Source organism: Drosophila takahashii, chromosome 3L (genome assembly GCF_030179915.1).
Source record: "Drosophila takahashii strain IR98-3 E-12201 chromosome 3L, DtakHiC1v2, whole genome shotgun sequence".
NCBI classification, from domain to species: Eukaryota; Metazoa; Arthropoda; class Insecta; order Diptera; family Drosophilidae; genus Drosophila; species Drosophila takahashii.
In genome coordinates, this window is record NC_091680.1 from 15779461 (window position 1) to 15794036 (window position 14576).

Genomic DNA, 14576 nt, shown 5'->3' on the forward strand with positions numbered 1-14576 from the left:
GACTTTGTTCAAAACCTGTTAGAAAAATTGAATAAATATGAAAAATAAAAGGAAGAGTAAGTTATTTAGCGAATTATTTTTGAAGTATTTAATTTATTTGTAATAATACAATTATTTAAATTAATAAAAAACAATTGTTTTCAGATAAAATTTAAACTTTGTAAATTAGCAATCTGGAAAATTTTACATGAGCTTCAAATCTGTTGATTCTGTTGATTTATTTAAGTTTCCAATTTATCACATAATAAATTGTCTAATCAATAGAGAGAGTACTGTATTAGATTCTCAATTGCCCGCAGCTCTCTCTATAAGCGATAAGAAAACTTAAAAACAAAATCAGCTGTAAAACCCGATCGACAATAAATACAAGTAGCAGGTGAAATCTACTTTTTGATTAGGTTGAACTAAAAAACTAGAGCAAAATAAGGGAACCTAGACCCACAACTCAAGCTAACAATCTACCTACACATATAATTTAATATTTAAATTATTAGTAGTTAATCTAATAAATGCTAGATTGCTAGGAAATAGGTCAGTAAATAACTTTGATTAGATTTAGTTAGAAAAGTGGAACTGTTATGGGCAATACTCTCAAGTTCAATAGCATAACCACCTTGTTTTATGTGTAGAAATTAAATTGTTTTGTACATGATAATATAATCAGAGTGATCAGTTAAGATGACCCAAGTGAAATCCGTACTTTGCGTGGGCTGCACGGTAATCGACTTTGTGACCATCAATGGCAGTTATCCCAAGGAGGACACCGATCGACGTTGCCTGGATGGCTTTTGGCAACGTGGCGGCAACGCCTCCAATGTGAGCACAGTTCTCCGGGTTCTCGGCTCCAAGGTGGACTTCTTTGGAATGCTCAGCAAATCGGAGGCATTTCGAGTGCTCCTCGAGGATCTGCGAAAACGGAATATCGGCACGAAGAATTGTCCCTTTACGGACAGGGATCCGCCCTTCTCTTCGGTGATCTTGGCCCAGGATTCCGGCACACGCACTATTATCCACTGCAACAAGGATTACCCGCAGAGCACCTATGAAGACTTTAGCAAAATTGATCTTTCGGAGTACGGATGGGTGCACTTTGAGGCCCGCAACACGCCACACACCTTAAAAATGATGCAGAGCATCCGGGAACACAACAAAAGGACTGGGCAGCGCATCATCATCTCATTGGACCTGGAAACGAGGTACGAACAGAACCAGGAGCTGTGCCAGCCCTGTGACTTTGTGGTCTTCTCCAAGGAGCTGGCCGGCCAGTTGGGCTGGCAGACGCCGCGGCAAACGTGTGAGGAGCTGGCGGCTAAGATTCCCGAAAACGACCCGAAACCCGTCTTCATTTGTCCCTGGGGAAGTGCCGGAGCTGGAGCCTTGGATGCCAATGGTAACTACCACGAAATGACTCCCTATAAGCAGGATAAAGTGGTGGACACGCTGGGAGCAGGAGACAGCTTCATGGCCGGGTTCATATTCGCCACTTTGGAGGGTCTAAAAAGTGTGGCGGAAGCTGTGGACTTTGCCAACCGAGTTGCCAGTCACAAAATCACTGGTTTCGGCTACGACCATATTGCACAACTCAGCTTGAACCGAAATTAATTGATTGCAGCCTTAATTCCATTTGAAATTATTGTTTTAAGTCTCTCCGGAAGAATTTATTGACATTATAGAAGCCTGACGAAGAAATGTTTGTTTTAAAACTGTTAAGTAATATTATTAATTTGGATCAGAAACTTTTTATAAATGACAGTAGGAAAATTGTTAAATAAACATTTTAAGAATTTTAAAAGAAGTTTTTAACCTCCACTTAATAGTTGAAACCAAATATCCCTTGCAAAAAAGTGCAGTCAGTTTGGAAATGAACAGCGCTTATGTATTCTCACAAATTTTATAAACTTGTCAAATTCATTATGAATATATTATAATTATTTTCATGATTATTGGTTGGGCAAAGACTTGTGTTGTTGGTCTGCTGGGACTTGTTATCAAATCGTACGCTTTGCAAGTTAATCAAGAGGAATCATGGCAGGATGAGTCTTTAGGTCCTCTGCTCTCTCATTGTTGTTCAGTTGGGAGCCTCTCGTTGTTGTCTAGGTGTATCTTATAAAGTCTCCTCGTTGGTCGTCCAAATCCGAGCCAATGGCCGAGGCGTTGATTCCAATGCCGCTCGAGGCGCTGCCGGATTTTTGCTGGCTGTTCAGTCCCTCGATGAGCTGTTTAGAGGGAATTTATTAATGGTATAATCTCTATTTATAAAAACACAAATTATTAGCTCACCTTCGATCGCAGACGTTTGAGTTTGCGTAATCGTTCTAGCCAATTCGATGCATACGGATGCTTTTTCTGCACACTTTGGTAGACTAGCGAGGCGAGCTGGTATATATGGGAATTATTAATAATCTTTTTGGGGATCATAGAAAGCCCTATCATATACTCACATTGGCGTGCAGGGCCATTTGTCGAGCCAGCAGAGGAGCACTGCGATCGGAGACTATCCTGTGCTCTGCATGGCACACGAACTTCGATATCTCCGATCGCGCTTTTACATAAACCCTGTTTGAGTTCAGCTCCAGTGGCTCTACGATCACGCAGGCGTAGTTGAATTGGCCCTGAAAATGTGTTAAAATATTTATATTAATTACATATTAATATAGGGAATAAATTAACATAAATTTATATTATGCTTTATAATTATCTTACGGATATAGTGTTCAGATTGTACTCCTCGCCGCTCTCGTTGTAGATGATCTTCACAAAGTCGTTGCCAATGTGGCTCTTCTTCTCGTTGCAGTTGGGATCATCCTGCAGATTGGTGGGCATCAGCGTGGCCACATGGAAGGTGACCTAACAATAAACATTCATTGGTTATATAAAATTCCCCATTTATCTATGTGAATTACACCCCACCTGCAGTATGTCATCCTTCCAGATATAGGCAAACTTGCCATCTGCCCCATTCCTGTCCAGCATTATAAACAGATTGTTCTGCTCGGCCTCCTTCAGGCTAACCAGCGTGCCAATGTTGCGCAGGAACTCCACATATCTGGCACTGCCGTGGGAATTGCGCAGGATCTCCACCTCATTGTTGCACTGCCCTTGGCCCACGTACAGCACGCCGATCTTGTGCGTCTCAAATGGAGGCACCAAATCGATCAAGGTAACGGCGCTGCTGTTCTCGGGTCCCACCTTCAACGGTTCATCCGTCACGCCCAGCTGCCCAGTGCTGTAGAGCTGCAGGAAAACGAAGCTCGGGTTCATGCACAGCTTGGCATTGATGGGCGGCTTGGCGGGCCCAAAGTTCCGGAAACTGCTGGCCGGCGGCGGACGTGCATTCCCGTTGTTCACCTCCCGCACCACGGAGATGGTTTTCGAGCGTCCTCGCATCATGTCGCCGTTGCCATTGTTCCCGTTGTCGTAGTCGGAGGAGATCGCTCCCACATTGGCGCCATTGCTGCCACTGCTACTCGACTTGGCCAGCGCCCCGGGCTGCGGCACAGAGGTGCCTCCGAAACTGGTCACCCTGCCAGTCGAAAGCAGAGGCGGTTGCCCCGGCGACAGCGGTGGTTTCCCCAGCTTCAGGGTGGATCCCACTGACTGACCAGCCACCTGACTGCTCACATCGTCCGCCGAGTGCTGCTTGGGCGGCAGGGTGCCACTTTCCGGCTGCAGAGCAAGAGCAGCCGCCTGCGAGGGCGGCGTGGAGCCGGCTATCTCCTCCGGGATGGCCTCGCAGCTGACGCGCATATCCTTGGTGCTGTACTGAACGCTCTTCTTCTTGAGCGTCAACTGGGATTGAGGCTCCTCGCCGGCGGCCTTCACGGGCTCCTGGGACAGCGGCGTCGGTTTGTTGGTCAGGAACGACTGCCGCCAGCTGGAGCTCATCTCCGGGCTGGAGTTTACCCGACGCACGGGATTGCGGGCGCGACTCTGGGCATCCTCGAAGGCCAGCGTGTCATCGTCTGCCTCGCCATCGCTCACGCTTCCGCAGAGAGCCGCCTCCTTGCCGCGCTTTCCGGCTGCCGAGACGCGAGGAATCGGTATGGCAGCAGCTGCTCCACTGCTCGCAGCGATTCCGTTGCCATTACCGTTTCCATTACCATTTCCATTTCCTCCGCTGACCGAGTGAATCTCCTCCTGGCGCTGCAAGGCACGAGCCTTGGCCACCATCCGACTGCGCAGCGCACTTGCCTGCGGAGCCGCCGCTGGATTAACCTCCGGTTCGGGTTCGGGATCAGCCAGCGGATGTGGCGGTACCTGTATGGTGTTGTCCGGCCCGAAGACTCCGCCATGGGCAGTGGGCAGAAAGAGCGACACCACATTGTTGAACGGCAGATCCTGGCCAAAGCAATCATTCGTGATGGGGTTCTGAATGCGCGTTATCCACGATATGTTGCCCGTGGGCCGACGAATCAGTACCTCCGCCCAGCCAGTGCAGGCGCGCACGCAAACCGGCTGCTGCGGTACCACGGATCCGGATGAAGGACTCATGCTCACCGAGGACTGGGACAAGGAGTTGCCCAGCAGCGAGGTGTTGCTCCCAAGGTGTGGTCCCTCGCCCAACCCACTACCCAATGCTTCGGGATTGGAGCCGCGACGCGAGAGCGCGTCCAGCGATGCGGTGGAACTGTTGGAGATCTGTCGATGCGGATGGCCACCCGCGGCAGCCGAGTTCGAGGAGGAGGAGGAGGTTAGCTCCGTGCTGCCCGCCGACTCGTTGCCGCTGCTGTGCTGCAGGCTCACCTTGGTGTAGCGCCTCTCGCGCTCGGGCGAAAGCGGAGGCGCCGCATCGCTGAGGCTCTTCGAGTTCAGGCTGATGCTGGGCGCCTTGCCCAGCTGGGCACATCGCTCGCAGAGGCCACTGCGCGTGGGCGCCGAAGGGCAGCCGGAGGTGGTAATGGTCACCAAGTTGTGGCCCACAAGCCAGGTCTGCGAGACGCCATCCTTGAGCAGAAACTCGGCGGCAGGAAGACTGGAAAAGAGAAGAGGTATTAAGTTTAAGGGGGATTATAAGATATACTTTAGAATCACCCACCGTTTGGGCATCGACGGACATGGCGAATAGGTGTGGCGGGCCAGGAAATCGAAACAGGTCTCTGCCAACTCGGCGTGGAAGTTGCGCAGTCCGTTGTTCATCTGCGGCCGCATCTCCAGATCGTTCCAGGCATTAGCATTATTGCGACTGCCGCGCTCCGTGAGACTGGTGCTCCGCTTGCGGTTGGACGAGTCCTCGTTCAGCGAGTTCAGGTTCACAATGTCGCTGGACAGCATCTTGGCATTCGACTGGATCGACTGAAATTTAGCAACTTCAATTAGTAAAAGCTGGAAAAAGGGTGTTCGCCATACTTACGCTCTTGATGTAGCTCACACAGTTCTTGCGCAGCTCCAGCTTGCACTTGAGGAACCAGCCGGCTATGACATGGTGGGCCAGGGAAACTGTGTAGTGGTCGTAGCGATGGGGTTTCGTATACGGCAGCGTGATGGCAAACACGTACATGTTGTGCATGGACGTGAAGTTGGCGAAGAGATGCTTGGACAGATGGATAAGCACTGTATAAATAGATAAATTAAATTTAGTTATTATTTAAGTAGATAAGATCTTAAATATTAAAGATTTAGTTGACTTAAGTTGTATAGTAACATGGGTAAGAATATCTCAACTGCGCATATAAACTTCTTCAAACTTGGGTAAAAATTTTTTGTTGTCCAAAAAAGTATGAATTTTAATTATTTGAAATTTTGTATCGCGGTTTTGGAAGTCTTCTTCATCCTATAAAATAAACTCAACTATCCATCTCATAACCAACTTAACTTACCCGAAGAAACATTCCAAGATTTATAAATTTTTATATGTTATAATATATTATTAATTTACTCACGCGACAGAAACTCCAGGACCGGAGTGGCCAGCGCATTCGTGTCCGACATCTTGCTCATCTGCAGCAGCACGTCTGGCAGCTTTCGCATCAGTGCCTCCGGCATTTCCAGTATCAGAATGGTCATGGTGTTGATGCAGACGCTGGCAATGCCGGTGAGAACCCTCGAGTTCAGGGCCGTTATGATGCTGTAGTGCTGCTGCGGCTGCAGGCTCTCGTGGTAGATGACCAAGGAAGCGATGGCGGGCAGCACGAGGGCGTGGAACTCGTCGGTGGGCCGCTTGAACTTATTGTTGCTGACCACGTTGATCTTGAGCAGCGAGTTGGCCAGCTCCTCGATGTCGTTGCCCTGAACGAGCGCCTTGTTCTGCAGCACCTTGGGCAGCTCCCGGATGACCAGCTGGAACACCTGGTAGTCGGTGTCGTGCTCCAGACACCTCACGATCAGCTTGCAAACACGTCGAATGGATATCGCAGTGGTGTGAGCCTGGGCCAGCAGGGGTGAATCAATGCCCAGGTAGTGACTGAACTTGACCACCTCGTTGCTGCCCTCCGGATAGCCAATGTGGTAGGCACCATTGGCCCGAGCCTTCAGCATCCAGCTGAATATCTAAGGGTGAAAGCCAGGAGTTATTAGTTCAGGGAAAAACAAAACAATTAGGAGCGCAACTCAATTTTATAATAAAGTTAAACATAATTTAAAATCGCAATACACATAAATTCAAATAATAATAACAATAAAATAAAATAATAATATATAAAAAATAATAATAATAAAAGCATAAAAAACTGCATAACTATTAAAAAAAAAAATTATAGATAATTATAAAATTATAAGTAATTAGAAAACTACAAAATATTTAATGTAATTAAGTAAGTGAGGAAAATTGTTTAAATATTTTAAAAATAATAATAAGTTAAAAATATCAACGCAATGTGACTAGCGCGATAATTATAAGTGTGCACTTGTTGCGCTGGGATATTAAATAAATAGATACAATTAAATTAAAACGATCTGAATGCCATTTGGACTCACTTTGTGCCGCACAACGCTGGTGTGCTCGAAAATCTTGGGTCGATCGTAGTGCAGTTCCAGGTGGTCCATGAGAATATTGAATATTTTAAGCGCGTGGACCGCTGGCAGGCGGTGCAGCTTGATGGCGAATACCTTGACCAAACCATCGACGGCGGCGATGATGTCGGCGATCTCGGACTCGTTGTTCACCATGCCAACGGCCGCATCCGAAAGAGAGGCGTCTCCAGCCGACGAACCATGACGCGTGTGCTCGAAGGGACGATTGATGATGGCCTCCAGGATGTCCAGCAGGTCCATGCAGCGCTTCGTGTCGCAGTGCGTGGCAAAGTTAGAGAGAGCGCGGGCCACCGCCACTCGCACCTGCACACTTGGCTCCTGGTGGATGTGCGACAGGTGGACGAGAACCACCCGACTGAGGATCTCCTCCTCGTAGCAGGCACGGTTCTGGTCCATAATCCGCACCAGTGCCTCGATCGTCTTGATGCGCACACTCACATTGGCCATGCGGTAGTAGCGACGGACGAATTGGGCCAAGACCTGGAGCCATTCCGGCCGTGTGGCCGTTACGCGGCGGGATCGGTACTCGATGAGGGCCAGAACGGAGGCCTCGGGCCGTCGGTCCGCCACTCGCTCGATGAGATCGTAGATGCGCTCCACATTGCCCAGAATCTGGGATCGGTCCTGCTGCAACAGCTTCTCGATGCAGTCGATGTTCTCGTGGAAGTTGATCTGCAGATGGTGCAGGCGATCCTTGTTTATGTTGGTCGCCTCGTAGTACTCGATGTTGCTGACTATCGAGGACATTATGTCGCAGATCCGATCCCAAATGATCTCCGAGAGCTGCCGCTTGTTGATCACCATGCGAACGCTGAGAATCACCTCGAAAGTGACGATCACCTGCCGACTGTCCAGTGCCTGAAATTTAAAAATAGATATGTATTTTTAATCCTTACTTAAAAACCAGTATGTATATTACCCGCAGGAAGGCCGTCAGCACATTCGTTGCATAGGTCATTGGTGAAACTTGGAAAATTATGTTGGAGCCGAAGATATTCATGTTCAGGTGGAACACGGCGCCGCGCAACAGGTGAGCGTCATCGTAAAGGGCACGGTCGTTGAGGATGCTGCACATCATCTTCATGGAATGGTATCCCAACTGGGTGCCCAATAGGTTCTTCATGATCTGAAAATAATGAAATGATAAGATGATTATAATTGTTTCTTTCGGGTTTAGTTTTTGACAATAATTTGTATAATAAAAATCAAAATATAAGTGTTATTTCTTGGTTTTAATGTATAACAGTTATTCCCTTCACATATTTGAAAAAAATAAAATAATTAAAAAAACATGCTAACCGTGTTTTATATAACTTTCTAAAAATCTTTTAAAAAAGGCAACCGCGCATATTGTATAACTATTTTTTTTTAAATTTACTTTACCCACAAAATCGCCATAAATTAAGTTTGAGTTTTATTTTTGATCAGAACGAATAACTGTTATTTGTCAACTTTTATTATAAAACTTAAATTATAACAGGTGTTCTTTAAGTTTTACTTTACAAATCAGAAAATAACTGTTAAAATGTGATTTTTAAAATAAATCTTATAAAAGTTACGGTCCCTAGAGTTTAGAGTTAATAATATAAAGTTTAAAAATATACCTAAGTAGCCCTAAACTTTCCTGTAAGATTTAATTAAAACAGAAGCCCCTTTGGCAGTAGTCAAAATTCAAAAGGCCATCGAAATGAAAAAGCAAATCGTCAAGGAGTTTATAACCGTGAAGAGGGTGCTTCACCTTCCGCCGGAGCCACCTCCGCCGCCTGAGCCGCCAAAGCGCCACGTTCTGGCCGTCGGCAGCTGCACCCTGGACATGATCATCATTGTGGACCAACCCCTAACTCCCGGACAGGTGCAGCGCACCAAGGAGGGAAGCTGGCGACGCGGCGGTCCGGCGACCAACATCTGCACCGTGTGGCGACGATTGGGCTTGGAGTGCGAGTTCCTCGGCGTCTTGAGCAGTGTGCGCGCCTTCGAGAGCCTGCTGACCGGCTTCCAGTCGCAGGGCATCGACATCTCGCACTGCCCGCGGACGAACCACCGTCCTGCCCACCGGAGCATCTTTGTCCAGCGGCACACGGATTCGCGCACCATCCTGGAGTTCTTCAACGCCAACCAGGAGCTCAGCTATCAGCAGTTCGTGGGCGCCGTCGACTTTCAGAGGTACACCGAGAAAAAAAACCGTTCTCATCGATGTTGATTTTAGTATTTTCGATCACAAAACCTAGCCGAGATCGAAAATACTAAAATCAACATCGATGTCATCTCGGTTTTGAGAATGGTTTTTGAGTATGTGTGCTATCGATATCGAGATGACGTCTTCTCGGTTTCAACATCGAATCGATGTCGATTTTAAGATACAAATTGAATAAGAAGAAGAAAAAAAAATAATTGAGGAATCGGGAATTTTGCCTCTTGCACCCCCTCCTGTCCCCGTCGGTGTTGTTGTTGGTTCCCCCCGTTTCACAACTTATTTTTCTTTCCTTTATTTAAACACATGGATGACGTTACCCTATACTATGTTCGTATATAAGAACACATTTAGTTTCAAATTTTAACTGAAACAATAACTGAAATTATTATATAATTAACAAATGATAAATATAAAATTCAAATAACTTACTATCTTGGGAAAAACACCTTTGGTCGGTCGTGGGAATCGAACCCGTTGCCTCACAGTTTGCAGTCAAACACTCTACCAGCTGCGCCATGGAAGCATCACATGAGGCGCTGTACAAAGTTCAATCACATTTTGTTCTCTTGGGTTCTTGGTTTTTACTCTTATTAAGCCATTATTTGTGTTAGATTAACAAAATCCTAATATTAATATTAATGAGTAAAAAAAAAAAACGCAAAGAATTTCCGCCTCGACGCGGGACTGAACACACACTTCCGACTATACGCTTACAAAACATATAATCCGCACGCTTTAGTCCCCTAGGCTACCGATATCAAGAAGCATGACTGCCCGATAGCTACAAGAGAGGAATTCGGCCCTTTTCCTCTCATTTTTTCGATGTCTTTTCCTCACGTCCCTCTTCCACAACATAAAAACTGAGATTGACTTTGACTGGGAATACTAGAATCAACACTGCTTTCATCTTGATATCAAGAAGAAAAAAGTGAGAATACGAATACTAAAATCAAGATCGGTCGATGTTGATTTTTTTCGTTCTCAATTTTTCTGGGTGTACTCGTGGATCCACTTCGAGTGCCGCAATCCCGTCGAGATGCTGCGCATGGTGCGGGCGGTAATCGAATTCAACGAGCGCTGTCCCGAGTCGCGGATCATGCTCTCCGTGGACCTGGACAACTTGCGGCCGGCCACCATGCTAATGGCCAGCATGGCGGACTACGTCTTCGCCCGGAAGACCATGATGCGCACGTACGCCTTCATGAATGGACGCGAAGTAGTTTGGGCGATCCGGGATGAAATGCGGGCGGCTCGGATGCGGTGGGAGAAGGAGCAGCCCCGAAAGATGCCATACCTGCCGGCTGATCCGCCGGCCGAAGATTCCGATGAAAGGTGCCATGGTCCGCCGAACAATCAGCCCATAGTCATTTACAACAACTACGTGGAGGGCGCAAGTTGCCTGATGGCAGACGACACCTACTTCAAGGTGGGCCCCCAAATCCCGCCGCAAATCGTGGATGTAGTGGCCGTGAACGACACCTTCTCGGCCTCCGTGATCTACGCCCTGCACAAGGTGAAGATGAAGCTGAGGGATGCCATCGAATACGGAACCCGTGCCTCCGCGCTCAAGTTGACCGGGAATGGATTCGATGTGCTGCGATGTATGCCCAAGGACCTAATCGGTTGTTACTATGCCTAAAACGCAGTTTGACTTCTTAACAATTTGTAAATCATAAATTAATTAAAATGTTTAAAGCGAATGTTTGTGAACTTCTTAATTAAACAGTTTTTGAGAAGAGAATGGACCTATCAATAAAAGAAATCGCAGTTCAATAATACAAAAATATTACAAAACGCGAATTCGTCAGAAGCGGAACATCCAATGTGTGAACATGTCTGAATCGTTCACCGGAACTTAATGAAAACCTTTTGTAACATAAACATTTTGTAAAACATAAATTAATTAAACAGTTTAAAGCGAATGTTTGTGAACTTCTTAATTAAACAGTTTTTGAGAAGAGAATGGACCTATCATTAAAAGAAATCGCAGTTTAATAATATAAAAAATATTACAAAATGCGAATTCTTCAGAAGCGGAACACAGAAAAAAGTTTAAAAACAGGACTTAATTGTATTCCGGAACCAAGCGAAAATCTCATTATAAGCATTATAAATGTAAAAATAAAAATCACAGACTAATTTATATCTCGGAATATACATACATATCTCATATATTCCCCCATCAAAATCAAAAACCTAAGGTCTCTTGAAGGGAACTGGGTCAGCGCCCCTTTCGTTTATCATCGATATCTTAAAGGCCTTGAAATAGTGTTTTTCCACCTAAACTTTAGAGATTCCATGATCACTTCTCTGGAGCTAGGGTTAATCATCATCGACCGGAACATGTCGAATGATAAAAAGCGCTGAAGTCAGCGGAGCCTTCAATAAGTGGTGAAATTATCGTGGCAGATAAAGACTGAGCAGAATACTCATTAGTATTAATAAACAAATGTCGGGGAAATCTCTGATAGCGATTGCCAAATGAGAAAATGAGCAGATAAATCCCCGTTGAAGCGAGGACATAAAAAGCGAAGCAACTTGCAATCAACACCGCATTTGACCGATTCCAAGCAAAAAAGCACATCGTACGGAAATGGATAGTGAGTGGAATAAAAACAGATGGCTTCAATTTAATCAACGAGTTCTCTGTTCTTTCAGATCGCCTAATGCTATTATGGCTGCTTTTGGGCACAGTCACGGCATCGGAAATAGTCTATCCAGATATAGCCGCAGTCTGCAGGATTTCCGATCCCTTTCAAAGTCTGCCCCATAAGGACAATTGCCAAAGGTTCTATGTTTGCACTGGCGACGAGGAGGTGCCCGTCCAGGAGTTTAGCTGTCCGGCAGAGTATCATTTTAGCAAGAAGCTGATGATTTGTGTGCCCGGATCCTGCTCCAATGAATCCTCCTTTTGCGGACTAACCAACAGTGTACAGCGAATCAATGGCGATTGCTTGCGATACAGACAGTGTCTAAAGGGCGGCTCCTACGCCGTGGCCAAGTGTTCCGCCGGAAACTACTTCGATCCGCGGAGGAGAGCCTGCCTTCCAGTGGCCATAACTGCCGCTCATCAGTGCAGCTGTGTGCTGCCTGAGAATGCCACCCTGTCCAATCCCAGCGATTGCGAGACCTACTTCCGCTGTCATTCCGGGCAGGCTGAGCTGGTGCAGTGTCCGTCGGGAGCGTACTTCAACGCGCAGGCGGGCACCTGCCTGCCGGATCTCACGGGCATTTGCCTGGAGAAGCCCACAATGCCGCCACAGCTGACGGAACAGGCTCTCGCCATGGACGAGTGCATCCGGACGGGCAGCCGCCTGGCGCCGCACAGCCGGGATTGCCAGCGATACTATGTGTGTGCCAGGAAGCGGGTGCTCGAGATGCGATGTCCCCGAGGTCAGTACTTCGATGTCGTTCGGCGTTACTGCAGTTTTGATTCGAGGAGCGAGTGCCAAGCAACTGAGGTGGTGAAGGAAAAGCAGGAGCAGGAACAGCAGCCGAAGAAAGAAGTGGTCGAGGTGGACATGCCAGTCAAAAGTGAGGTGGAGATGGAGCTGATCGCGCCGGTTCAGAAAAATTCCGAAAAAGAAATGGAACATTTCGAAGAAAAACCAGAGACGGAGGCCATTGCCAAACAGCCGCAGACTCCAGCGGAGGCAGTGAACAGCTACGACAAGTTTTCGTCCAAGTTCATTTCATTATAATCTGTTAGATTTAACCAATTAATTAAATAAATAAAGCAGTGTCTAACTTCTATGATTAAAGACGAATCATATCTACTCAAAAACTTGTAAACAAAGTTATTATTAGAATTTTACCTGTTTTTAAAATCATGAATTTGATATGAATGCATTTTAATTAAATGGTTGATATGTATTATTAATTAGAATTTTACTATGATTGATGTACATAGGTAACCAAATAATGAGATTGTAGTTCGAAGAGTTTCTTAACGAAAAGGTATAATAAAATCTCTAAAAATAATTATCCAATTCCTATACGTGTTGCCTACAAACTCACCTTAAAAGAGGACGGACAGTAGGGAGCATGGTTAACAGTCCGGCACAACGTGGTGATGCACTGCGGCAGCGGTTCGCTGGGGAAGATTGTGTACCCGATGACCATCTCGAGAATCGTGAGGCACTGCAGTCCAATCTCGTTGACGGTGACGCTGCAGCTCAGGTCGCAAGCGTTCCTGCAAGAAGAACGGGTTTACTCTGCAGTCTTTTGAGTAAGATATAACTCTACTCACTGCACTATGCCCACGAGGATCTCCTTGTCCAGATGCGCCGCATTGAACTTGATCAGGTTGACCAGAATGTCAAGATAGGGGCTGAGCAGATTGGCCTCCGTGATTGCTGGGATCCAGAGCAGCATGAACTTGCCAATCTGTAAGATAATATCAGGATTGAAAAGCAGAAAACTATCAATCCCGGACGGACCTTCTCCTCGAAGTTGGTGATGTCCTTCCCGTTGTCAGTAAGCGTATCGAGCAGCTCGAGCAGGTGGCGCAGATCCTCGCGCGCCTCGTGGTTCTGGATGACCAGGAAGAACTTCTCCCGCATGATGGTCAGGTTCTTGTACTGTGTGTGGATGAGCCGCTTGTAGAAGCTCAAGGCAATCTGGCGCGTTTCGGCCGGCTTGTTGGGCACGATGAGATCGTTGGTGAGATTGAACAGAATGGTTATAGCGGTCTGTAGGTGAAAATAACAAGAATTTAAGTAGTTTTCCCGGGACAAAACCAAGCCAAAGCAAACCTCGTCCAAATTGAAGTTGTGCAGCTGCATGTCGCCCAGCTCCTTCAGCATCCTGCATCGCTGGGCCACCGGCTGCTCCGGTCGCAGCTCCCTCTCGAACTCCGGCCGCAGTGTCCGCTCGCCCACGTAGCCTGCAAAACGAATCCCCGAGGTTCCAATTGAATTCCCATTTCATATTGACGACTCGACCACGAGCTTTCTTACCTGCCGGCAGCGATTTGAGGAACAGCTTGAACTTGGACTTGTCCTTGGAGCTCATGGTGGGTCCTTACGGGCGGCGGTGGTCGTTGGAGCAGTGGCGGCGAGTGTGGGCAATCAGCAGTTCCTATCCTAGATCCTAATAACAAATTATACACAGCACAGAACAGAGGAAGTCAGCAAAAACAGCTGAGCGCAGTGTTACCAGACCGGAGTCACCACCAAATCCGCTGGGACAACCCTGATTTGACACTAAAATAGACAGCACTTGCCGCCTAAATTCAAACGATGGTTATTTCTTAATTTTATTTATTTATTTTATTTCTTATTATTTATTTTTAGTTTTTTATTTTTTATGGTTAAAAATATTGTCAATCCAAAACGAGAGCTGTAGCTTAGCTGCTCACCGTAAATATATGTTATCTACATGTCATGTAGAAGAGTGAATGTATTTTTCACGT

The 14576-nt window shown here is 46.6% G+C and overlaps 4 protein-coding genes across 4 annotated transcripts; 3 read left to right on the forward strand and 1 right to left on the reverse strand.

The window, feature by feature from the left end:
• Positions 1-310: 310 nt before the first annotated feature.
• On the forward strand, positions 311-1795 carry LOC108067739 (ketohexokinase). The gene has a single exon (XM_017156916.3). The coding sequence runs from the start codon at positions 679-681 to the stop codon at positions 1600-1602; it is 924 nt and encodes a 307-aa protein (XP_017012405.2). The 5' UTR covers positions 311-678; the 3' UTR covers positions 1603-1795.
• Positions 1796-1854: 59 nt separating this feature from the next.
• Positions 1855-14315, reverse strand: gig (TSC complex subunit tuberin). Its single transcript, XM_017156912.3, has 15 exons — positions 14122-14315; positions 13918-14048; positions 13603-13854; positions 13413-13549; positions 13181-13355; positions 7889-8095; positions 6913-7827; positions 5880-6486; positions 5351-5550; positions 5036-5292; positions 2911-4972; positions 2704-2847; positions 2442-2612; positions 2281-2376; positions 1855-2216 (listed from the first exon to the last, which is right to left on the reverse strand). The coding sequence occupies exons 1-15, from the start codon at positions 14174-14176 to the stop codon at positions 2094-2096; spliced, it is 5532 nt and encodes a 1843-aa protein (XP_017012401.2). The 5' UTR covers positions 14177-14315; the 3' UTR covers positions 1855-2093.
• On the forward strand, positions 8596-10901 carry LOC108067737 (ketohexokinase). The gene is made up of 2 exons (XM_044395767.2): positions 8596-9132; positions 10160-10901. Exons 1-2 carry the CDS (start codon positions 8657-8659, stop codon positions 10800-10802), a joined length of 1119 nt encoding a protein of 372 aa, XP_044251702.1. The 5' UTR covers positions 8596-8656; the 3' UTR covers positions 10803-10901.
• obst-J (obstructor-J) lies at positions 11366-12873 on the forward strand. The gene has a single exon (XM_044395873.2). The coding sequence runs from the start codon at positions 11830-11832 to the stop codon at positions 12862-12864; it is 1035 nt and encodes a 344-aa protein (XP_044251808.2). The 5' UTR covers positions 11366-11829; the 3' UTR covers positions 12865-12873.
• Positions 14316-14576: the final 261 nt, after the last annotated feature.

What these genes read in the sequence shown, in the direction of transcription:
- LOC108067739 (XM_017156916.3), top strand. Translation starts at nt 679, where the DNA reads ATGACCCAAGTGAAATCCGTACTTTGCGTGGGCTGCACGGTAATCGAC.
- LOC108067737 (XM_044395767.2), top strand. Translation starts at nt 8,657, where the DNA reads ATGAAAAAGCAAATCGTCAAGGAGTTTATAACCGTGAAGAGGGTGCTT. An exon ending in GGCGCCGTCGACTTTCAGAG is followed by an intron (nt 9,133 to 10,159) that starts GTACACCGAGAA and finishes ATTTTTCTGGGT; the next exon opens with GTACTCGTGGATCCACTTCG.
- obst-J (XM_044395873.2), top strand. Translation starts at nt 11,830, where the DNA reads ATGCTATTATGGCTGCTTTTGGGCACAGTCACGGCATCGGAAATAGTC.
- gig (XM_017156912.3), bottom strand. Translation starts at nt 14,176, where the DNA reads ATGAGCTCCAAGGACAAGTCCAAGTTCAAGCTGTTCCTCAAATCGCTG. An exon ending in TGCTGACGGCCTTCCTGCGG is followed by an intron (nt 7,828 to 7,888) that starts GTAATATACATA and finishes TTTAAATTTCAG; the next exon opens with GCACTGGACAGTCGGCAGGT. An exon ending in TCAAACGTCTGCGATCGAAG is followed by an intron (nt 2,217 to 2,280) that starts GTGAGCTAATAA and finishes CCCTCTAAACAG; the next exon opens with CTCATCGAGGGACTGAACAG.